Source organism: Hirundo rustica, chromosome 1 (assembly GCF_015227805.2).
Source record: "Hirundo rustica isolate bHirRus1 chromosome 1, bHirRus1.pri.v3, whole genome shotgun sequence".
NCBI classification, from domain to species: Eukaryota; Metazoa; Chordata; class Aves; order Passeriformes; family Hirundinidae; genus Hirundo; species Hirundo rustica.
Window position 1 is genome coordinate 20,067,048 of NC_053450.1, and position 27,243 is coordinate 20,094,290.

The 27,243-nt window shown below is 35.5% G+C and overlaps 1 protein-coding gene across 50 annotated transcripts in view; it reads right to left on the reverse strand.

The window, feature by feature from the left end:
* Positions 1–27,243, reverse strand: part of RIMS2 (regulating synaptic membrane exocytosis 2) — a 456,916-nt gene that overhangs the window by 256,629 nt on the left and 173,044 nt on the right. For all 50 annotated transcript variants that reach the window (XM_058419196.1, XM_040054978.2, XM_040055074.2 and 47 more), the window contains one exon: positions 5,029–5,954. In XM_058419196.1, coding sequence (XP_058275179.1) covers positions 5,029–5,954 — 926 coding nt within the window. The remainder of the gene's footprint in view (positions 1–5,028; positions 5,955–27,243) is intronic.

The window sequence follows — 27,243 nt, forward strand, 5'->3', positions numbered from 1 at the left end:
GTGTGCTTAGTGACAAAGAACAGCATATTTCCACCTGGTCTTGCAAGGACACATTGCTGCTCACACAGGCTGCACTCTGCAGCTTCCAACCAACAATACAGGGATGTTGAATATTTTAAGATTGCTCAAGTCTATTCACACGTTGTGTTGAGGGTGTTGGTGAACAGCTGGCTGAATATGAGCTGGCAGCATGCCTAGCTGACAAAGAAGGCCAGTCACATCCTGGCTGGTATCAGCACTAGTGTGGCCAGCAGGACCAGGGCAGTGATCATCCTCCGGTACTCAGCACTGGTGAGGTTGCACTTTAAATATTGGGTTAGGTTTTGGGCCCCTCATTACAAGGAAGATGTTGAGGTGCTGGAGCGAGTCCAGACAAGGACAACAGAGCTGGTAAAGGGTGTGGAGCACAAGTCCTTTGAGGAGCATCTGAGGGAGCTGGGGGTGTTTAGCCTGGAGAAAAGGAGGCTCACGGAGGACATTATTGCCCTATACAAGTACCTGAGACGAGTGGTAGCTTACATGGGTGTGAGACCCTTCTCCAAAGTAACAGCAACAGAATGAGAGGAAATGGCCTCATGGCATGGCAGGGGAAATTTAGATGGATGCAAGAAAAAATTCCTTCACCAAAAACATTGTCAAACACTGCTATAGGAACAGGCTGCCCAGGGAACTAGTTGATTCACCATTCCTGCAAGTATTTAAACGGCACGGACGTGACACTGGTTTAGTGGTGAACTTATCATTCTAAACAGCTGGACTTCATCCCAAAGATCACTTGCAACCTAAAGGATTCTATCTTTCTACGCATACGAGTTTCTTTGATAATAAAAACTAACTAACTATCATGTTTTAATAAAATAAGAGCGAAAGCAAACATTAAATTTAAGAACTGACAAAACACAAACACATTTGGCTTTCCCACCACAGAGTCCACCCACGTTAGATGTCAGCCACCATTTGTGCAAACAGATACTTTTCACAGGGTGCTCTGAAAAGTGGCTGGGAGCATGGTATGCACGTATGCCTGAGCTGTTTACCGTCATTGGAGAATCTACTATGTCCTACTTTATATTTAGAACAAATTAGGGCAATAGTTAGAACTGTCACACATCTAGACTTCCTTGAATAAATTCTCTTCTTCCATGCAGAGAATGTCTCTTGCTGAATCCCTAGAGTTTGAGGGATTTGTAGGGCTTTTGAGACCCTCAAGTGTTTGGGGAAGGTGCAGACCAAACCCCACCTTCGGTGCAGGTCACCACTCTCGTGCCTGTGTTCTGAGTGGGAGTACAACAACCCCAGGGATCACAAGCTTTCCTGAGTCTCCTCAGATCGGTCCTTTGGCAGACTGCAGGTATGACAGTATTGCCATAAGGAACACATGGGCAGTGGTAGGTACTGTTTGATTTTCTAAATTTACCTGTGAAGCCTGTGGACACACAGAATTAGCCAGTAGCACTCTGCTTCACATCTGCTGCATGATGGCTAACAAATTATAGGGGCCCTTTCAAACCTCCCCTAAGGCCTAGTCCTTAGAATTGCACTGAGAAACGTCTAACTGAACATGCAGGTAAAAATGTACTCTAACTCTCCCTCACAATAGAAGACACTTAAATTGGACTAGCACCACAAAATACAGCTTTATTTGGACCTCTGTAAGTGACATATTTCAGCGTCCACTGTACTACACTACCATCACAACTGTCCTCTTTTTGTAAGCCAAATTTGTCAGAGCCTTCAAACTGCACCAAGTAAACCGAGATGGTTTTGAGAAAGAATTGGTGATTTGAACACTAGAACATTTATAAATATATCATTATAATCCCTGGGTTTAGTTATGGAGGATCTATTTTACACCCATTTAAAATTTAAAATTGCATAAAAACATTGGCATTTCAAGAATTGTTTTTCTCTCACATTTTAAGCAAATTTGATCTTTCATTATTAGGGAAAATAGCAATACACCTAATATTTTGGTCCAAAATATATAGGCAACTTTTTTTTCCTCTCCAAAGTGTATTTCCTAAGACATGGAGGAGGTCCTGTCATGGAGATACAGCTTACTGTCTCCTACACCGATCTCAGACTGGCAATAAGTGCTGTAAATGGAGACATCTTTGCAGTTCCAGAAACCTATTCACAGCAAAAGTGAAGAAGGGTTTCTTACATAATGCGGAAAAAATATTGTGAGTTTCAGAAAATATTAAATAACACAATAATAAAGAATTTTTCATCCTATTCACAGAAAAGGCAGAGGCCATCTGTTAAATTGGTGTTTGGTTTGTCACTAAAGAGAGTTTCAATATCTGTGAAGACCTGCACAAAATTCATCTAGAAAATATGTCTAACTCTGGTACAACCTAATTTTCAGGTAAACACATTTGTAATCTCAGCTATGTCTATTCAATACTGTTCTCGTGCATTGTTTCCTGATTTTCTAAAGAATGAACTTGTCTGTCACAGTGTCAGCTCCTGACCATGGTCTTAGCGCATCTCATCCCACCAAACACCATCTCAGCCTTTCATGTCAATGCTGCCAGGTCCACGTTCCTTGCTCAGGGAGTCCCAGTCCCTCTTTGCAAAAACTTCCACTCCAGTGGTTAAAGAGCAGGGGAGAAGAAGGAGCACCTGAGGATATTATTCCATTATGTGACCAGGGCTGCCGAGGCTGGCACCAGCTGGCTCTGGTTCCAGGTACAGGTGTTACTGCTGGAATGACTTCCTGTGCTACACGAGACCACCTCCTCCCAGCCCAGGGCCCCCAGCAAAGCTGGGAGCAGACACAGTCAGAAGCAGCCACATCCTTCCCCAGTTCAAGCAGTCGCTCTTCTCCTTTATGAAAAACCAAGGCTATTCTCAACATTGGCTCCAGCTGCAATGTGGCCACCACTAGGCCACATTGACACAGATACACACCGTATGTCACGACAAAGTGCTTACAGTAATTCAATCAAGATTAACAAAGCATAGCATGGAACTTTTTTTTTTCCCTGCAAAATCTTTCCAAGGTTTTAAAATTAATTTATATAACAAATATCTAGCTTCATTCACTACCTCAGAAATCAGGACAGACATGACATTGTCATTATTATTAACTATTTTTATCAGTAAGAATATTTTCTTTGACACTTAAAATGCAAAATTATTTAACGGAAAGCTATAAGTTTTGCAAGATCATTATTATGACAGAGAATCTAGAATCATACAGCATGTTTTAAACTCCCATCTGAAGGGAGCAGAAGGCCCAATGTGTAGACCAGTCCCACTTCTTGCCAAAGTCTGGTGCATCCCTGAGACCCAGCTCTGAAGGGAAAGGTTCCTATCCTGGAAAGGCCTCAGCCATTATGGATTTTTCAGGTAGGCAGCAAAGTGGCAATAAGAAGTACAACGGCGATCAAAGAGAGATATCAGGGCTTTAGGATGACGGGTTAAGATTCAGGAGTACAAGTAGGCTTCTCCTGTATTCTCCCAGTTGTGGGAAATGAGGAGGGAGGAGAGGGAGATCCAGCAGATTCCAGTGTCTGAGAGACATTGTGCTAATGGGGTCCTTCATTCTGCTGTCTCCATGGAGGTAGGGAATAGAGAGCCATGCAGCAGCAGACACAAGGGCTATTGATGCGTTAGAAGCCATGGAAGTGCTAAATTAGTGGTAAAGAATAATTCTTGCAGATTGTTTCCAACCTAAATGATTTTATGCTTTTATAATCCTAAATGTATATGCTTTGTGTGTTATGCGTACAAAAATATATTGTTTGTATATTATTTTGTATAGTACATTTCCTACACTGAATTACCTTAAATAAACATTTTGTTACTAATTCCCATGTATTGATTTTCCTATTTCCCTATTTTCCTCAAAGTCTCTTCTAAGAACAAAATCATGAACACCATAAAGTTGGTGCTTTTCCTACTCAACAGGAAGACTAAGGGGGGGTCAAGGTTTCAGCACAGCTGTCTCACGTAAGTACATGAAACTGTCTACTGTGACCTGGTGAAATTTCCTTGTGTTCTACAGTATCTTGCCCCTTACTTATCAGACCATGGTTATGGATATTGACATGTGAAAATTCAGAGTTATTTCAGTTACTTGAGTTAACTACTTGTTTCAGAACTAATTTGATAGCAATATTAATAACAAATAGTAGTAAATTTTCTATTCCAAATCCACAACAGCAGATGACCATTTAGGAGAAGTAATAAAGGTTCACTGGTATAAGAATAAAAACTCAAAAAAAGCTTAAAACAACATACATGACGGTAAGTGAACTAATAATATTCATGTGATTGAGTTTAAACTCAGGGTCCCCAATACTTACATATTTAGATTATAAATTATCTTTTTATAGGCTGCGAAGTCATTTCAATCAATCACAGTTTTCTTTCTGACATTGTAGTAACTCCAAAACTATTTCTAAAAAGCACTAAAACCAAAAATCATCATAACATCACAAGAAAAAGAAATCTCCATTGGTTTAAACTGCATCAGTCATTTTAATTTTTTCTCTGAACTTCAAAGGGTTAACTTTATACACACAGGTCTTTTTGCAGATCAGGCATTCTTTGACCTGCAGCAGACAGCATGAAACTGGCATAAGGTCTATATCATGTGCTTCGCTTAATTCAACAAAAACTCCACCATGCACCCACACTTGATGCAGATCAAATATGCACTCACTGTGATCCAGGTGCACGCAAATCTGATATTAATGGACATGAAACCATGGCCTTATATGACAGCCCAGATTTAGATACTTTGCAGATTTCATTGACAAGTTTTTCAGTAGGCATGTTTTTTCCTTTAACTTATCCAAATACTTATAGAGCTGTGCTGTTTTCCACGTAAATCACTAAATTTATGTAAATGAAACACAAAATCAGAAAAAATCCCAATTCCCATCACAACAAAGTTGAGTGATCAGTGAAGGGCTGTAGATGTGTGGTTGCAATCAATTTAAACATCCAAAATAAATGCCCCAAATTGAAACCAAATCAAATTATATATTGAAACAATCAAAAAATTAGACATCTTACCTTTTTCACTAACACTTTCACTTTCAATCTCTACATCATCACAACTTGTATATTCTGGAGTGGATGCCAATTCTTCTTCTGAGCTACTTAATGAAACCTGGCGCATTTTACCTCCTTTTTTCGTTTTATGAGGCTTTGGTGGTGGAGGTCTGACAGACTCAGACTGGTCTGAGCTGAGTGAATCATTCCGTAACATGGTCTCCATCTTTTCACGTTTCGTTTTCCGGACAGCAGAACTGGGATCCAAATGGTGCTGTTTCCTTAAAGAATCAGAGCGCCTCATGTCTGGTCTTTCCAGAGGAATTGGACTCCTCCTAGGTGTAGGAGGGCTATGATTTGTGGTCCTCTGACGATTGGGACTTGGTCCCTGAGCTTCTCGAGTTCTTTCCATAGAGTACGAACGTTGATTTTCCATGGCAGCCCTGCGCTCAGATACTGACCTTTGTCTTGACGGCCGTTCCATCCTGAGCATGGACATCCGAGAATCTTCCAACTCTGTATTTGCCAGTGAGACATCGCTATGTCTCCGTTCATGACGTGCTCGGGACACTTCAGCATGGATACGCATTTGTTCCTCATATGGCTGTGGCTTGACTGGGTAACGAGCCAAATTAGGATCACTACGGTATCGTGCCTGGTATTCCTCTTCCCTCCTTTGCCTTTCATATTCTTCCCTGCTTTGTGCATCTTCTTCTTCTACCGGATACTCCTTGGAACGCCTGCGGCTCCTTCTGTTGGAATCTCTGTAATCACCCAGTTCAGGTTCTTCGTATAACTGAGGCCCACGCTGTGACCGCCTATCTGAATAATCTGATGGTGACCTGGGCATCGCACTGTCTGATGTAGCATACTGCGAATATTCGTCTCTCTCGTCCCTTTGGTCGTATCTTCTGCTCTGTTCTCTTGATATTGAAGGGCTTCTTTTCCTAAATAATCATGGCAAGAAAGCATAAAGAGAACTCTGTCAATATTTTATGTAGCACAAATATACAGTTAATGCTAGTTAAAAGATAAAATGACGAACTGATGGAAAAAAATTCCATTCATTACACTTCTTCATGACTGTGCTCTCACATTTTCTGTACTAAATTGAAGAAAGTATGTCATGCTATAAATCTGCTTATGGTGCACAGTTTGAATAAAAAACAGCTTAGAAGGAAAAATGCTAATATGACTTTATAAAATATAGAATACAAATACTTAGGCTACTTTGTAGTCCTGACTGCTTTACAAGCACCAAAATTTTATAATCCTTTATAATCATTTTACAACAATATAACTTGATCATATACTTCTTTTTCACAGAGTTTTATAATCACCATGGTAATTAAGGCTAGAAGGATCATCCGGTTAGTTTACTCTTTTAACAGCTGTTATTGTTCAAAACCACACATTTCAGTTCCCACAAAACTAAAATTTGTGCCAAGGGCAGAAAACAGACAAAGATTCAATGGCGGCACTTGTCTAAATCAGATTAACTCAGAAGTCCTGAACTCAGAATACAAACCATTTTTTTGTGTTGCGTAGGGAAAGAGCTTCAAAGTGATGCCTGAGTTGAGAAAAGAATCCTTCCCATCTCTATGGGGATGGTAGCAATATTAGTCCAAGCATTTGAGCAAGACAAATACCAGAATGGAGTTTCTGTGCCACAGAAAGCATTGACTCTTTGATGTCATTGAAACCATCTAGCTATAGACAACTATTTCAGAGGACAGAAGAAAAAGAATTAACAAATATTCTTTCCTGACACTGACAAATGATAGATTGAAGAATGTGATTCATTTATATGTAATATTTTCAGAAAGGTTTGTCTGAAACATACAATGAATGTTTTCTGTTTGACACAACATGGCTTGCGGGGTGACTGGCAAACTGGCATCCTAAACTGTTCTAGGTACTATACAGATTTATTAAACTGTGCTTGAAAGATCTGGACCCAGTATTGCCTTTTAAATAGTAAAGTACTTCAGCTTTGCAATGGCATCTACAAATGAGAAAATTAATACAATCTTGCAAAAATGAAACTCTGTGTGAAGCATGACAAGTTCTATAAGCATCATGCAGATGCCTATTTGCTTACAGTGAAGCTAAGATGTCCTATCTGTCTTGTTACAGCAGCATGTTAGTACCAGCACAAATTATAACCTCTGTAAATTTTACAAAATCTCTACAGATTCTGCTACTGGGGACTCAGCTGGAATCGCTCTAATGTGACATGAACAGAGTTTCACAAGGCTAAAGCCAGAATGGCCAAGGGGAAGGGACAATTAGAACAATGGAACTACCCAAATGCAGACAATTTGCAAAGACATAAAAGCTTCATTAAGACAACAGAGATTTTATTGATGCAAAAATGCTTTAAGGAAGATAAATATTTTTCACTTAAATACTTAAGATGATGAAAATTATGCCACATCCCAAAATAAGTTGTTCCAATAGCAAATTACCCAATCCCTGAAAATTTCTATCATGGCTATAGCAAAACTGTGCATAACCTCCCCTCCCTGGTTGCATCCCCCACATAGGAAAAATCTGTACTCATCAGATACAGGCATTCATTCACGTAAATCTCATTGCAAGATTGAGACAAATACGTGTATACATGAAATGTACACATACTATGAAATGACATAACGTGTACAGCTGTTAATATTCACACTGTGTATACTCAGTCTATATAACCTATAGATCATGTGTCTTCAGAGCCACATTGTTTGCATCAATTTGATCCTCCAAAGCATTAAAACACTCTAGTACATATGGTTTATAGGATCGACTCCGTGATGAAGGGTTTAACACACAAAGCCATACAGATCCTAGTTTGACGAATCTCGTGTGCCTTGGAGCAGTTTGAGTGTACACATGCTTCAGTATTAAACATCTACATACTTTTATCCTCAGCAATACAAAAACACAACACAAGTAAGAATTGATTTAGCTACAGATAGAAGATTATATAAACATACACAAAGCATGTGTTTGTGTGTGTATATATATATATATACATATAAATAAATAAATATATCACTCCATGTCACAGTGACTTCATATGGATGCAATCTTCTTCTGCTGACATTATGGCTATTATGTCATGGGGGGAAAGCTGAAGGGGATAAAAAAGATGGATTTCTGTATTAGTAAAAACATTATTATAGACTTATTGCTGAGGAAAATGTATTTCTATTAAGGAAACTCATCATGAGAGTAACAGGCACATGACTTACTAAAAAATACACCTATTTTTCTAGCATAAACTATGCTAATGAGAGGAGGATGTGTTGATTTAAAATTATATTTTTATATCACTTGCACAAACATTTTCTAATTTCGTGTGCTGCATTTACTACAAACAGTCATTTTCCTTCCTCCATTTAAGACATAAATATAGGAAATCATCTATGGATGACAGCAATGTGAAAAGCAGCTGGGTCCTCAATCTACTCCAATCTTTCATGAAGGAAAAAGCTTTGCACAGCTGTCCTGCATGTGGCAACTGCTAGGGTGCATGCAAGAAAAAGGACTTACCTAAAAGCAGCTTGATAGAAAAATTAACTAATTTTATTCCTGGCCTATATTGACTGACATTATCAAATCCCCTTTCTAATTAATTTAATTCCTGTTGAAGTCATCTAACTTCACTACTGAGGTTACTGAACTACCCAGAAGTTGTTGTCTTGTCCATCAGAAATAAATTAACAGTACCTGTACACCTGATCAGCCAGGAACCTTCTGTCAGGAGAGGGCTTATCCTGGCCCACAGTCACCAGACCCTTAGTATTAAAGTCTGTCATTCTCTTTAATGATCATCACAGCACAATTAGCCCCCCTTTAATATTCAACAATCTTTTAATTTTAAAAATACATGCTATATACAGAGTTGCACAATGAACGTGACACATTTTAAGTCTGAGTTATGAAATCACTGTAGGAGGGACTAGTACTGATGAAAACTTATGGCCTGTCCCTACTATTAAAAATCTACTGCTATTTTCAGATCACTAGCTAATTCTCACTCACCTTCATGAGCATCTTTCTAATCCATTTCTCACCATTAACTACCTTAAAGATACGTCAATAAAACCCTTTCACCAAGTACCTCCAGCTGGATCTACCATGGAAAATGACTACTCCTGCCTTTCCAGGACTTCCCCAGAACTTTAAAAGCTAAGTGAACTTAAAGAGTGTCATATGCATCCTGCAGCTGCCAGCTGAACTAAGCATTATATCTCTCGTAAAAAGGATTACCACTTTTTCTGAAAAGGTTATCACACCTTTTCAGAAAAATCCTCCAGGCTATTGTGATTGCTACTTGTTTGAAATAACCATAAAATAAAATCTCTATTATGGTTAAAAAAAATCTGGAACCTGCAAAAATCTCTTTGTCAGGTACATTCTATAAATGATTTTTTTTTTTTCAGATACAGAATATGAAACATATTTTTCCCTACTTACTTTTTATTTTAATTTAACAATACATGACATTTGGTCTTTTAATAAACAACCCATAACCCTACACTGGTGGAAACCTTATTTGCAGTGCACTACAGATATCACTAATATTATGGAAAAAGCAAATAGTTTGACTGTAATCTGTACTCCTGCTCATAAAGTTAAATTATTCAACTCCTCCACATCACAATAGAATTAAGTGCTTAAAATATAACATAGAAGAAGATAAGACAGCTATTCAGCACTGATGGCTGTGATTTTCATAATGAAACTAAATATCTTGAAAGTCTTTGACATTCATTTGTAGTCTCCCTTAGACAGAAAACACCCTTCTGTTTTTATTTAGGTTTTTATAAAATTATCCCAAATGTACTATAGAAAAGGAATTTTAAAAATTCGGTATCCATCACATTTCAGAAGGCAGAGACATTAAAAAACATTGTAATATGAAAAGTATTTATATCAGTGTCGAAACTAGATGTCAGCTTCTCCTGCTAATAATCTTTTTCTCAGACTAAGAGAATACACATTTGAACCGGAGAAAATTTCCATAAAAATATCATTCTAAAGTTGCGTTTGACTACCTAAATCAAGTTGCATTTACTTGAAGAGTATTATTTATCAGAAGCTTTGGATCAATTAAAAAATGATAATTTGGGTCAATTAAATAATGGTCTCAGAGGGCCTGAGCCATCAGCCGCTTGAAAACTGAATATTGGCCATCTTCTTGTAAGTCCTAATTATAATTTACTAAACAATACTTTAAAATTTTGTTCTCTCCTATAAATTATCAAGGAATAAAGTTGAATGGGAAATTAAAACTGAAAATATCCATCCTGCTGTAATTTTGCTTAACTCAAAATGTGATCCTTTCAATACATGAAAGAGAAATTCAGAGAAGGTAAAAATTGACATTTTCTGCCAGAACTTTGTCAAAAAAGCCATGCAAGATACAGGGCTTCTTGTTAGAGACCTCATCAAATACACTGAACACAGCTTCGTCTTTCCTTTACTATATGGCTCCTGTCAGGGAAGCTGCATTTGTTGGTCCCTGAGTGATCATTTAAGAGTAGTTCTTCTAGTGCTTGAAATTCTGTATTTCTCTGTGTTGTATTCAACAAAGAGTCAAGGCACTCGTTTTAAAACAACGGTGACAGGGAGCAGATAAAGCCCCTCGTCAAACAGTTCCCAGGCTGCCAGGAGCTGAGCTGAGCACACTCTGGACCTTGTACCCAAAGCCTCATGAGTGCAACGAACCCAGAAAACTTGCTGTGCAACTTTTTTAGGTCCACCTGCCTTTCACAGGGAGGGTTCTACTCTCTCATTTAGGAAAGCATTTCCACAGCGTTCCTTTGCCATACTGAAAAAGCTGCAAAAATTTTGGCAGTGGCTTTAAGAGGCTAGCAGGCAATGATTTAACTCTTCATTCTCTGCTTGTAACTTCTGCTTTGCTGAGTCATACTGTACAGGAGACTTCGTTTTGCACTTTCTTCAAAGCAGCTATGGCTCCTTTATTGAAAAAAGAGGGATTTTTTTTGACTTCTAAGTAGTTCCAGTTTTCACAAAGATCCCTCTTCACAGTTTCTCTATACTGTCTAGTTTTATACAATATTAAACTTATGATTTGTCAGTTCCCTCTCCTTAGTTTCTCACCTCCTCAAAAAAAGATGAAGAATGTAAGCAACTAGTGCACAAGTCACAAGGTAATTAATTTAAACAGCCTACTTTGATAAACAGAAAAGATGTTTGTTGCAGTTGACCAAAATGGTTTTAATAGAAATGTTCTGAAGTACACCTAACACCCACATATCTAAGGGATACACTAGGTAAAGTTCATGTGAGAATATTTCATTTCTCATTTCAGCCATGCCTTGCAATTTTATTTTACAGAAACCATGCTCTGAACCATTAGAATACATTCCAGCTAAATATCTCCAAAGAATATGAATTAAATTTACATTGATGATTAGAAAATTTACTGAAGCATGAGACAGGTAGAGCAGATGTTGATCTCTATTAGATTTTATCTGAAAATATTAATTCACTGACTGCAGGCTTGTATCAACAGAATGAAAGAAATCTGTAGTAACAAAATGTTAATATAATTAAAGTCACCACTGATAACAATTTTGCTTTGAACTTGACATGATTGCATAGACATATGAAACAATACATTTTTATTCTATAAAAGTAATCCAGAAAAAATTCAGCATTGCAGCACGGTAAATTTCAATTTATATAAGGAAAACAGTTATAACATGGACAAATCTCCTGAACAGAAGAGGTGATTTTTAAGTATCAATTGCTAACCTACAAATATTTAGGTAATACATTTGTTTCACTTTTTTTTTTTCCTTAAACCAAGAGCATCAGAGATAGGAAAAGTGGACTAACAACAGAAATTATTCTGTCCTCCTTTATTTTGCCTGAGTATTCAGTAGCCCTTAAATCATATATGATTTTAGAAAACTGCAAACAGAGAAATAAAACAACCATATTTTACTCTGAGTGTTCATTCAGATATATTGATGAATGCTTATCTCTTATAAATAGGTTAAACATGGTAAGATCTTCTACATCTGAACATTTTCAAAATTTATATTTTGGTAATTATTTCCACTTACTAGGTAAACAAGTAGCATTTCACATTTTCTTCCAGCAAAAAAAATTTTGTCTCAATAAAAGACAATAATGAAAACAATAATAAACAGCAAATTGATTAGATTTCAAGAATAATTGGTAAGAATGGGTATTCTTTTTATCTGCATCGGTACTGACACTACTGGAATCATTCGCAGAAGGGTGGGATCAATTAACAGCTGTCTAACAACAGGATTCAAATTACTTTAAAACACATGGTGTTAAAAGAGTAGTAGGTCACAGAAACACTAACATGAGTAAATATAAAACTGAACTGTTACTAAAAAGTACAAATAATATAAAATAAAAGAACATTTAAAAATTCTACATATACTATTTTTATTAAAAGAAATACAATGTTTCAAGAATTATTTTTATCACAGAAAATAGAATACAGTTTAAGAAACTAAAATATAGGGAAGCAAAAAATTTTGTTAAAGATAATATTCACATATATCTGAAGAACAAGAAAAAGCTTTTCATTACTTCCATTGAGTTTTTTACTAAAAGTAAAAAATGTCTCCCTAATCACCCTCCAGAAGAAGAAATGCTGAGCATTAGACATTGTTTTCACACAACACATTCTGCATCTTTCTTCTCTGCTTTACCTTTTGATCAGCCACTGCACATCTGGGAAGTAGGAAGCCTCGGGTTCATGAGAATACATCAATTTCTGTTCCCGCTAGCGCTTTCATTTAATCCTCTAGGTTCAGTGAGATCATATAAACAGTCGAGACACAATTTTTTAGAAATGTATTTTACAAATCCTTCCCTTCCCCCAAAATGCACTTATAAAATATAAGGCATCTAGGAAAAAAATAAAGTTTAGTAACAATAGCAATCCATTCAAGTCAGAGAGCTGACCCCATGGGAAGCTATTGAGAGCATGAAAGGAGTGTTATAGTTTAATGCTGTTACCATGTGCTGTATATAGCTGGAGGTCAAGTAAGAATTTACCCTATAAGGAGGATTATGGTACTTAGCTGATTAGTGCCTTGCTACAGTACTATTGCCTACAAATGTACATGCTGGTCAGGACATTTCATTTAAACTATTTTTAAAATTGTGTAGGGCCAGTATTTCATGTTTTGCGATACTAGTTCCAACATTTTCTTTATGTTCTGGGTCTCCAATGAAGTTATGCAATATCTATACTTTTAGTTTGTAAGAAGTCAAATTTTGGCATCATTTTCAACTCTTAGGCTAAAACAGTTGTGGTATCTATTTCAGTCTTAGGTGCTGCACATAACATAAACCTGAAAATATTTTTCTTATGTAGTTAAAAAAAAAAAAAAAAAACAGTGAAACACTCATCAAAACTCACATTCAAAATACATTGAAAATGTGAAAATAATAGAAAGTAAATGTATATCTTCATTTGCCTTAAACTATAAAGACATTTTCCTACCATTTTCTACATATGCAAACTAGATTACAAATACATTATATTTATTATAAAGCACCAACAAAATCTGACTGCAATATATTTAATCCATGATAAAATAGCATGACATGGGAAAAAACAAAGACTTAGCAGGTACCTAGATTGTCTCCATCTCAAAAAGAGGGAGTTCAGATTCCTAGGAAAGGCATTCTGACATCAAAGTTTATTTGCTCAGCCATCCCAGAGAATTTTATATCATAATAGACTTCATCCATACATCACTTCATCTAATTTTGAGTCTAATGCTTTTTAAGTGTTTCAGTTTCTTACCACAGGGATTGTTCAGCAGGTGCTTTCACCAGAAGCCGAAAGTATCCCGGTTCTTCAAAGGAAACCTTTAAGTTTGATGACAGGGAGAATTTTCTTTCAACGAAACACTCCACTATTACGTGGGTATTATCACCCTTACATAAGAAAAATAAAGCTATTTCAATAATGACCAAACTAAGAAAATACCAGTGACATGAACTGGAGAACATTAATTTGAGAATTGTTTTCCCTAATAACATCTGGGAGTTGTTTTGTGCAGTTGAACTTATAAAACTCTAACTTTACTAATGAACTTGAGTCAGTACATATTCTGTTTTTTCTCTCTCTCTTCACTGTGTCCACATTTCCAATATAAACGTGATATCATTCAATGAACTTCAGTTTTAAAATATCACTGTGATTCATATTTCAGTCTGTAAGAGATTAAATAGATCATACTGAGCTGTTTTGATGCCTCCATAAAAGAGCAAAAACTGCTGTGAAAATGTCCAGTTTCCCCAATAATGGGAGGAAAAGTCCCATTATTAAATCTAGTTAATTAGATCAGTGGTGGCTCATCAATGAATGATGGGCTGCCTGCACCAGCTTCTCCAAGACCAAGCTGTTAGGTTTTGGCCTTACAGACCAAGCTGTAAATATGTTCCTGCTAGAGAACACTGGCTGGACCACTATGGAATGAGACAGTGCACTCAATAGCTCTTGGAAATTACCATGGTACCTAAAACTTTAAATTTCTGGTTCAAAAGTCATTCTCAACATATTGGTGGGACGGGATTAAATGTCTGTATTTTAAAGTAGCACCTAAGTCTATCGTAGAAACAGACCACAAGTTTAGAGAAAAATAAGCTGTATTTCTGTGAAAATGATGGCACCTATATTATGTATTGCTAGGACATGATTTAACAATGTTTTTTAAGCAAAATAACTTTTTATAGTAGTTTAAGCAGTGGGTTCACAATCCACAGTTGTTATATACCAAACCACTCAGGATCAAATGGTTATGGCTCCCTAGGCAGAGCTCCTTCAGTTCAGGGCCCCTCAGGCAGGAGGTTAGGATGGAAACCATGTCTGTACTGCTGGGTTTTCAGAGATCCTATCTGAAAAATTTCCCACAACACTACCATGCAGTACCAACCTCGCATGGATAATAACAGCCAGGTCAAAGAGCCATCAACAGGTCAAGGGGCCATCCTCAGATACTCAGTTTAGATCCCTGATATTTCTACCAGCATGACTGATTTTCTGCAGTGCTGAGACCAGCTCTGGATACTCCTCCCCTTTTATTCTCCTATCACCTGTTAGACATGTCTGCTCTAGAGCAAGCCTTCCATAAAAGAGGCTCAATATGAAGCCTTCTAAAGAAGAAAATATATTCATGGATGTTTTCAAAAATCCATATGGAAGATCACTATGTACTCTAGAAAGTGTGTGGAAGTGAACACTTGGAAGTGAAAAGGGTAACCTGGCAGCTTCACAGCTTCTATACAAAAAGGTAGCACCCAGTTAAAGATGACAACAGTACAGACCACATGGAGGAAAACAGCAACCACTTCTAGCAGGAAGCAAAACAATATTGAACAGTCCTTATGGAACTACTAGAAATGCAATAGCAATGGATAAAATTCACTGAAATATATAACTATGTTCCTTTCAAGACAGTTGTGTGGAAATCTAAGGCAATTTAAAATTAAGCAACTAAAATAAACATCATCTTGTAGTATAAACAGATCCACAGATGTATTCTACATTCTACTTCAATACTTAGATACAGTATAGAAGATAAACTTAGTTTCTCTACTTTTACTTCTAAAATAAGATGCCAGCTTTTTATATTCCACAGGAGAAATGAATGCTCATTTTGTAACTTCATACATATATAAACATCCCAACTAATTCATACTTTACATTTCCTGTCACCAACATTATCTGCTTTATCCAATAAACTTATTTTCAGCAGGATTCTACAAAGTCAAAGAATGATGAAATTCTAATTGAAGTTCAGGCTATGTATTGGCAGATTTTTGACATAACATTTGTCACTTTTTCCACCAATTACAGAATTTTTACAAAAGGTATGAGAATAACCAGAGGGCCGGTCAATACCAACTAGACTCAAATGGCAAATAGCTGACCAACACTGAGAGGTTTATACAAATTATACAAGTTCTCAGCATCTTCAATAACACATTACAAAAGTTACAGAACACGTTCAGTAACTCAGTCTTAAGCAGAGTGCGATCAATCAGCTAAGGCAACAGAGAAAGGAACAAGGATAAAGTAATGGAAGTAGAAAAAAAGTAAAGTAATGATTTAAAAGCATTTTGTGAACTCATGAAGTCTTTTCAAGATTAATAATGACTTCATATCTCTCATTTATAGTTATTGTCAGATTTTGGGGACCAGTAGTATTTTTTAAGTAAATCTTTACTTTCATTGTTGACCCAAACATGAAAGGTTAAATGTTTGCTCACTGAAGCACTTTTCAAGTATGAAATCATCTGGATAACAGGTTGGAAAGCCATGCTATAAAAATTATTCAAAATGTTTGAATTGACAGAGCAGAAAATGACGATCGGGTTCCAGTAATTTTAGTTTCTGTAATTTAAATGGTCAAAATGGATAGTTGGACAGATCTGACTTTTACAATTAACAAAGAGTATTTCATGCTATATAGTAATTTTGAAATGCATATTGAGGTGAACTACCACAAAACAGTTACAATATTAATAGGTTCATATATAATAACGACAGAAGAGTAACCATGATCAAGCAATTTGATTTCATTCCTCCTGGATGCTTTTACAGAAATGAGATTAATGCCAGATATGAATAAAACTTTGCTGAGAAGGGAAAAAAAATCAAATTAAATTCCTTGTATTTGGCCTTACAGTGGCACCAAGCTCATTTACCCTCATCATTAGGGAGATATTTCCCAAAGAAATGGATTATATTATTTTGGTTTATATGCATGATATGCTATTAAAAGCACAACCTGAAGAACTGTTACATTTCCACTAGCTGGCTATTCACCTACTACTTCAAGTCCTGTAGCAAGGTGAGAAAAACTAAAGCTACTCTGTTGGAATTTTGAGTTTGAATTATAAATACATAGAAAATTGGGGTAGAGGGTGGAGGAAGAGGCAGAGAAGAAAATGAACTGGATAATTATAACCATGTTAGAAAATTCTTGCAGCAGATGAAAACCGCTTAAAATACAGGAAAATTCTTAAGAGAATTATCATCATCAATACTTCATAGGAAAAAAAAGGTTTTCTATGGTCAAGTTTTTTGAAAAGTGGACTGAATGATATTACTGAGGTAGAGGCTATGGACATCACTTTCTTGGCCCCTTTCTTCTTCTTTCGACTAGTTTCAGTATTTCAATAACGCATTAGAAACTCTCTGTGAATGGGAAAGTCAGGTGCAGTTCCTGATCAATAGAGTGAAGGCTAAAAGCTGACATTAATGATACAAAAGCATTTTCTAGCTAGCATTTGCCCAATATTATCAAAATACTTGGCATATGAAGAAAAATTTCACTTTAGAAAACATATAAGAGGTACTTGATTGGTTTAACTGAAAGTAGAAACCTTACCTATGACTTCAAAAGAGTATTCCATGTTATAAAAATACAATATTGAAACATAAATTTCATTTCAAAAATAGAGGAACATTTTGACTTATTTTCTCTTCCTCCTTCATTTAAGCTGAGAGAAGCATTTTATCCATGTTTTATGATGTAAGAGTGCCTTGCCTTGTTAATTGTTCATTCTGCACTTGCACTTGTGCCCTGTGATGTCTGTTCCACTAGACCATTAATTACGTACAACAAAGTTGTACATTGCACCAGCGTTAGTTGGGAGAGGATAGTTTCTCCCAGTGCAACATACCCAGAGACCTGCAGAGACAAGAGCCGAGGCACATTCACTGACTCTGCTTCAACATTAAGGTAATGTCAAGTGGAAATTTTTTATGCTGAAATATGAGAAAAAAGTCAAATTTCTAAAGTCATTAGGAATAACACACATTTCTACAAGACCAAAATGTGACACGAAAAACTCATTCATAGCCAAGAGATTCAACATTTTGCCAGATACTATGAACAATCTTTGTCAAGAATCATTAAAGATTGAGACTCACAGGCAAAGGCTGGTCCAGAAAAATACTTGAGGACTTTGCAAAGCTGGCTAAGGTTGGCAATCATGTAATTCATCCTAATTCAACTTAATGCAAAATTCTTTTTTCTCTCTTTCTCAACATTTTCAGGTCAGGTCAACCTAACATTAGAAGGGCCATGTTCTCTCACTGACTGCAAATGGTAATTTTCTGTTCAAAAAATCTGGGTTTAAAAAAGAGCCTTTAACCTGTACAAGAAACTATACTTGAAGATTTAATTTCAGATTAACAAAGATAATGGATCTATTCATCACATAAAATAAAATTATGAAAGATTTTAATAGAGACACTGAGATGATTGTCATTTTATGCAAATTAGGTACCAACAGAGGGACTACCACAGGAGCCTATAAATACTGCAAGAATCTGGACTGGGAACTGCTATTATCTTGAAAATACAGGGGAGCTACAAACAAACACAGGCATATGGAAGGTGTAGGTCTTGCAATCAGTGTTGATCACTAGTTGGGCAAAGAAGTTCATCAAGGTAAATTCTTAATCTAAGGAATTTGTACTCAAAAAAAAAAAAAAAAGAAATTGAGATTAATAGCAATTTGGAAAAAACCACAAACCTTTAAACTGAGATTACAGCTTTCCAAAAAAACACCAAGTGCTAGGGAAGATGGACAAAAAATAAAATGCAGAATATTTCTAATCTAAGTTTCTGTCATTTTTTCTTCTGTAATAACAACAAAGGGTGTTGTACATTCTACAGCAGCTATAGTTTGAGATATATTTAGCCTGTACCTGTGCAGGAATAAATAATTATACTCTTTTATTTAGTTGCCTAAACACATGCTAGGAAATATTCCTGCTTTCAAATGTTCCTTATCATTCCTACTCCCAAATTTCAAATATAATTTTTAGGCTTTATATGATTATGAATGATTTGTCCTTTATTCTTCCTTCTTGGAATGGATATTGCCACAAAGAATCTTTTGGTCTGGAACACGACAACATTTCTCGCCAATGGCACCTTCTTGTCTATGAACTCAAAGGAAAGGAGGGAGTTAACTGAGAAACTTATGTCCTAATCAGCCTTAGACTAGAAATAAGACAATAATAAATTACTCCTCACCTTAAAAAAAAGCAAACAAACCACACACACACACACACGCACACACACACACACACACACGCACACAAAACCCACCACTCACTTTGTCTCTCAAAAATATGGGTGTGGTCAAGATTAGGAATTCAAGATCACAAAGGGCCTTATGATATATACTCACAAACCCTTTAATGTTTAGTAAACCTCCTTGATAGAGTTTAAAAAGAAGAAGTACAAGTCTCCATATTTCATTGTTTATGGCAAGCTTACAGGTGCCAAAAAGCATCTCTGTGGTGATTATCTTATAAAAAATAGAACAACTGAATCAGTAAAGTTAGGGTAAGTATATCAGCACTAGGAACCCCTACAAAAATGCTGATATGAACAGCCTTCAGGAGTGAATAACAACAAATTATTTTCTTGAGGACATGTGAAAAGGCAGTGTTATAGCCTGATTCCATGACTGAGCTCAAGCACCAGCTTAAGAGGGGGTTTTTAATATATATTACATCCAAAGATCAAGCGACAATTAATCCTCTGGACTTCTTTCTTAAGCTTGTTGACTATTAAAGGGAGCTTCAACTCAGACTTGATTTCCTTTCCTGATCCCTTCTGCTGTCAAGCTACCTGCTGTCTAACAATAATTATGCTAGTTTCATGTAGCACACCAAGACATAGATACTCCAAATATTATAATGCAGAATTTCATTTGTTTTGGTGTTCAAGACCCAAACACATTTCCTCCAGCAATACAACCTGCACATACATTTTATTGCAAAACTTGTTTTCTGCTCATGCATTTTTTAAACTTTCCAATTCTTTTTACATCCACTAGTTGACTGGTGTACTGAGACACATAATACCAGGTTGCAAAAGAGAAAATTAAAAGAAATTCACCTTATATAGATATATTTTTCATATTTTAGTTAGTCTTCCTGAATCCGCACGTATTCCTGTTCTTTGCCATCAAAAGTATCTTGTGACCTTGGTTAAACCACAACATTATCAACACAAGGGATCCAGGACCTCCATAATCTTACACCATTTTTTAAGAAGAGGCATTTAGCTTTCAGATACAGTGCTGTGAATCAGATCTCTTCCATCAGAGAATCTGTTTGCAAATCGGGCCTTCCAAAAAAGTGTATTTTTAAAGCGTTTATCTTCAGACCCTTTTTCTGACAGATCATACTATTTTTCTGGGTTATCTTTTATGACACCCCATTCTGAGGCAGGCAACAAAAAAACAGACATTGAATGGAATGGTACCTTTCCATATGAACAGGACTATGCAGACTTTTCTCAAGCAACAATTCAAGATCATCATGGGGGATAAAACTGAAACACATTGATATATGAAGTAGATAATAAGCAATAGAAAGATTGAAAACAGCAATTTAAATTAGAAAACTCCCACAATTCTTGAGGTGACCTGTGTGATTTTCTTACAGTAAGTAGCACACTGAGGAATAATGGTACAATTACTCTCCAATTTCTAACAATTACTTTTACAGCTAAAATTATTTAACATGCTATCTTCACCATTCTTATGCAATATTGTGCAGAGTGGTGCCTAGCCATGAACACAATTCAGGTGAAATCGCAACACTTAAGCAAAGCCTCCAGTGCCGCATCTGTGTGAGGAAGTTTCAATGCTCATTGCCCGTATTCTCTTGTATGGAAACCAAGATGCATATAACACCAACACACACACTCTGATTAGAAGAAACACTTCATTCTTCTGAATTTGTTACTGTAGTAGTGGATCTAAAAGAAGTCCGTGGCAAATATAAAACCGTTATTTGGAATTAAGATGGAAAATGCAAAGTATAAGAAGGATATACTGCTCAATCTTCACAAAAAAGTTACTATGCACTCAGAATGTGACCACAGATTACTCCTCAATGCCTTCAGCACAAGAAGAAATTGAGACACAGAAGAAAGAGAGAAGAATACATCTGCACTACATCAAAGAGAAGGCTGTAGAAAAAGAAATAGGAAGAGAACCCAAATAGCATGTGCATAGAACCCAAATAGAACCACTGTAAATGACATTATCTTCATTACTTTTGGAGGCCTATTAAATGGTTCTGACATCAACAAAATTACTACAGCAAGCACTCTGAGATTCTCAAAAATGCCTAACATCTCAGTCCATATTTCATTACTTTCCCCAAAACCATTACTTTAAGACAGATAATCTTCACCAGAAAAACTATTTTCATCTTATTACTTTTATCTCAATAGAAATGCTGCTTTAGGGGATTTAAAATCTCTTTATAACTTGTCCATAACACCCAGCCAAATAGCACTCTGAACTTCAGAAATCTATGTGAAAAACTGTTTAAAATAAATGTTTCTTAAAATAATAAGTCCTGACTATTGACCATTTTTTTCTCTCAAAGTAAATTGTAATACAGAAAAATGTTAATATCTCTGAACATTCTTTGTGAATATTCAGTATAGAAAATTTATCTAAATCGTGCGTGGTTGAAACAAAAATTTTTATTCCATCCAGACTACTATTTTACCAATTTTTTAAAGACTTTATTATACTGAAAAGTAAAAACTACTCTAGTATCACTAGCAATTTTCTCTGATTGCAGAAAATGCATTGTCTCCTCTTTGAGGAATTAGTCACCTATTCCTTGAAAGCTGATGTTCCTGTCACACATATTGTAGTGGTGGTTAATAACAAAAAAGTTATCCAGTCAGGATAACTATCAGCAGCCAGTAAGATTCAGAGCCTATTTAAAATGTAAGTTATGAAATCAAATCCACTTACTCGGCCACATCCAGGGAATTCAAGATATTTCAACAATATTTCAGACATGATTTTTACAAAAAAAGAGCTGACAATGGGAAATAATTATTCCACATATTATTGGATTATTTTTGTAGTTGACTTTACTAAAATTTTCATTAGCTCCTTCCTGTCGTTGTGATACAAATAAGACAATGAATGAAAGTATTTGTTGAAATTCAAAACAATGCATTTATAACAAAGCATAATCTGACTTTTGTCATAAGTGATCATCTCCTACTGATATCACTATTAACAATAATGTGCCATCTTCTAAAGAAATCCACACCCTCTAAATCTGGAAAAATAATATTTAAAAAAAAAAAAAAAAATCTCATACTAGGCTAGATTTTCTGACGAAAAGCAGAATGTCAGGGAAAAAAAAATCTTTATGTGGGTAACCTCAGCCTTTATTTTAAGTGGTTAAAAGTATTGGTGGGAAGCCTGACTTTTAGAAAGCCAAAGACATCCAAGATATAACTTCAATTGTAATTCCAGGCATGACCAAAAAATATTGCCAATTTTAAAAAGACATCCAGAGATCTGTCAGTGTGAGGAAAGGTGGCTGAGGCAATGGACAATCATGACATAAGTTTAATAAGGTTTCAGATCTTTTAACCAGTAGAGTGTTGAAAATTCCATCAGACAGTTTCAATGTAAACCAGTTTTCAGAGCTTAAACAGTGAACATCAAAACATTCAATAAATGCATGTTTATGAACTCTCTGGACCACTTTATACAGATTAAGATTTATACTTTTATAAAAATCGTAATACTGCTATTTTACCACATTCTGATCAGTAAAACAGATATTTCTGTTATGTTTTCATAGTGAACAAAAAACCAAACGTGGCAAGTAAATGTCTTTAGAATTCAAATCTTTTTTCCTAAATCCCAGATTACATTATTTCTGAAATAGAAAACAATTTACCAGTGCTTTAAAAACATTTCTGACAAAAATGATGGTAAAATTAAACATGTTATGCTGTTGTAGTTAAAACTGCTGCTGTTTTTCTTCTCAGGATCTAATGGGGACATTATGAAGGATATAAAATGACTTCTAGATCAAAAATGTGAGAAGGAGAGATGTTTTTTATCTGCTTTGGAGTACTGCACCTACATTTGTCACTTTTCCAAAGACATTTATATGGAAATTTCTCAATTATCAAAGTTCAATATGCCCCTGAAATATGCTCCTCAGAGTAAGAAAGCCTTGAAAATTTTTACATGTATTTTCTCCCTTGAAAATCATACTTCAGTGAATTCAGTAATTTGAAGTTTCTACGCTTCACATATTTTTAAATCCATAGCACCCCTTGCTCCCAAGACAACGAGGTTAGACCACTTTTTTATTATCAGCTTAGAATAGAAAATATACCAAAATGCAAGTAAATTATATTTTTCTAGTATTCAGAACCAAAGTTATTTTTACACTTAATGCCTTAATATTTTATTAAAATTTCCATCCCTCTGGAATTAAGTATTTAACTACTTTTACATATCTTTCCCCAGTATTAATTATATGAGATAATTATATAAAGCAAGTGGCTTAATGTCAAGGTGGTTTTCTATTCTGCTAATGCATGTATTTTTTGAACCTTTAAAAGGTTAGGATTTTTTCCAGACAGAGACAGCTTTTAAAAATCACCACAGTATTTAGTCAATATTCTCTAAAACTACATACTTTTCATACTGGAGAGTACATGCTGGGGCTGCATTGTACTTTCCGGTTGAAAGAGCAGCAAAAAGAGAGAACTGCACATTTATTCTGATATTCACTAGAAAATCCTTCAATCCCTGCAAAACAAAAAATGTACATGTTCACTCTGAGGGGCACAATAAAAATGCGAATACAAAATCCTTTCAGCAAATAATGACTCATGCATTTAGTCTTTGTTCATTTTCTCTTATGTCTCATATGAAATGCTACAAAATACTGGGTCACTGAATACATAAAATGTAACTGCACACTAGTATTACAAAGACATGTTCTTTACAGACCCTTTTAATAATAGGACATAGCTAACCAATGCAAAATATGCAATGCAGTCTACTGAATAAACCCTAAACATGATGTGTCTCAGTGGCTGTGCTTAAGAAAAGTAATTAACTGGTGAAGAAACAACAGAAGAATCTAATCAGATATAGCTTTCTGAGAGAATTCAGTGCCCTGTCCATAGAACAGAGAACATAGAACTTTTTTGCAGAATTCTCAGAAAAAGTCAGTGAAAATAGAGTAATCAGGAAAATACATAGTAATACATAGGCAGTCTTCTTTTCGTTTATTTTCCAAAATACAGACACCAAAAGAGAAAAAATATCTAAAATAATTAAGGTACTGGGTCACTAATTTAGAAGCATTATATTACAAAAAAAGTAAGATGACCACAGAACTTAAAACCTCAAAAGGAATTCTGAAATCTTTTGAAAACTATTATCTTTATTATTCTATAATATGTGAATCACCACATATTATGCAACAGCTCTGGATATTTGAAAACGTACTTAGTTCTTCCACCTGTGTATGCAATAAATATTTCATTTATCTACTCATCATTTAGTCACTGCAGATCAGGGAGATACATAAAAATTTCACAGGAAGAGGCAGACTTTTTGGTAGCTTATTTTTAAAACTGAAGCCTTAAAGAAATAATTTCAAAATTTGTTTTTATAGATAGCTTTGCAACCAGCACTTTCTCAGATAAGCCCTTCAAGGCATACATGGAGACTTTAATCAGTTTGCCTGTTTGTAGGAATAATCATGGGGTGGGGAAAAAAAAATAAAGAACAAAAGAGAGAATAATTACTTACCTTACAGTAATTGGAGTTCTGTGAGATGTATCGCTTTGATGCACAGACACCTCAGGCACCCAGCACGTAACCTTAAGGCCATCAATATTTGTTGGGGCTGTACCTGACTGATCACACCCTACTCCCTACAAGGACTGGGTGGGAAATGTGTGGTCCTGCAGCTCAGACCACTGCAGAATCCAGCTGGGAGACACCTCAGTGGTGAGGACGAAGGAAGCACCATGGCTCCACAGGCACAGGATGCCTCCGGGAACCACAGGTATTGACATCCGCTTTCTTTGGCAAATGACAGGTCATCAGCAACTCATTTTTGCTGACTCACAAACAGTAACCTGATATGCAGAATCTAGATGCTCCAAGTCCATCTAAAAATGACTCATACAATTCTGCCAAAATGAGCAGCATGGCTATAAGCCTTTATAAAGGAAAACGATCCCACAAATGTTCATATTAACCCCAGAGAGAAGTGTTTTAAGAAAGCCTACAATCGAATTCAGAAAGACTCAAGTTCCAGCATGTTCATATTCCTTTAAAATAATTCGCTAAAATAGTAAAACATAAACAAACATACAAAACCAAAAAACGGCCAAGCACACAAACAAAAAATCCCTGCCTCCAAAATACCAAATCAGCCAGTGATTCACAGTGTTTTATTCTAGACAGAGTTCCTTCCCAAAACAAAATAATTAAGAAGGGGTAAAATGTTGAATATGCTTCTGTAAGCTTGTTTAAAATTAACTACGGGGAAACATCACTGAAGTCACCACTCAGGGTTTCATAAACCTTTATCATAAATGTGATGAAAGGGTTAGGCACAAACAAAACCTTTCTTCTCAAAATCACTACAAAAGTAAACTTGAACATACAGCTGATGTTGTCAAAGGTACATTAAATTTCAGTATTGCTAACAAAGAAGGAATGATTTTCTAGATCCATTTTGCTCATTGAGCCTTATGTTGCATTAACCCTGTTATCCCTCTCAGTTTAAAATAATTTCATTTCTATTTTACTGCCAAATGATGTCAGAAATACACAGGGATTATATTTTTTCTTCTACTTTGAGGTAACTATAAAACGATACTTTAGTAAATCACGTTTATCTATTAGAAGTTAATACTATGGCTAAGATTATCAAGACTATATAAAAATAAACATAATATCAAGATAAAATTCATTCCATTCAATAAATATATTTTGGTTGTGTTCAATAGCAATAAAATCTCATCTGTCACATAATGAGTGCATGTATGTGTATTTGAAAACTCCTACCTGAAACTCATCATATATTAAAAAAATCAGAACTAGAAAACTAAATAACACATGCACGCAAGCTCCTATCATTCTGTACCTTAAAATAAAAATGAAATGTAGTATATTTCACCCTGGAATTAACAGATTTTACTCCATCTCACATGCCACAGTGGGATACTGTTTTTAAAGATGCAAAAAAAAAAAAAATAGCCTGTAGTAAACTCCATCTATACAATATGGAACAAGAACCTTTATTTCCACCATACACCTTAATGGGTGTACAATGACCCGTAAGTGCTTCCAGAGCATCAGAGTCCTCTGTTTATTCACACAGGGATACTCAAACACTCTGAGTCAGAACTGAGAATCTGCTCAGTGGAGAGGGAGGCAGAAGATTCTAATGGGCAATTCAGAACAGAAAACTAAGTTTAGCTTATGTTCTCTGAATGATCCCCTTGAGAACCTTTCTATTGTCTATAAAGAGAGCCAAGGGAGATGATCTTCAAGCTAAAGTTAACATTTATAAACCTGTTGCATGGTACCACATTGTGTTAAGTCCAAATGAGCTACCACAGTTTTCATGGCTAAGAACTGATATCTACACTTTTTTTGGATCATGTTTTGTGGAAATAAATAAATAAATAAATAAATAAATAAATACATTAAATAAATACATTAAATAAATTGAATAATTCACTTACTTAAGCAGTTTCCAAAACTTCTAAATAAAATTGAAACTTTTGCCTGATACTGAACTTTACATATTAAGATGTCCAAACTAGAAATTGTCATCATCACTAAGATTCAATTGTAAATCCACAAGAAAAGCAGCCTAAAAACTTTAGCAATGTTGCTTCCAATGGAAACAGTGGTTTTTTTAATATTAAAAAAAAATGAAAAATTTCATAAAACAAAGGGAACAAAAAAACCACAGACCCAAGGGTGATTTCACCTTGTTGGAAAAAAACAGTTAGGCGCTCCAGAGCAAGCCCCTTTACTCATCAGTCAATCCTTTAAGCTAACTAGAAAGAAATGGCACTTACAGAATCTAAATTTCATCTTTCATAGAAAGAGATTTTTTTTTCCCTAGAACTGCTTATTTATCTTCTTTTAATCTAAAGGAAGACTAGACAACTAAGATACAGACTTCTACACTGTAGACTTATAAAGTCAAAAGAGATTAATCCAAACTGAAGCCAAAAGCACTACACTATGCCAACCAAAACCAAAAAAATCCTCAACAAACAAAGACAAACCAATCATGTATGAAAACAGAAAACATAAATACAAAAGCCATGCTCTAAACTATAAAATAAGTTT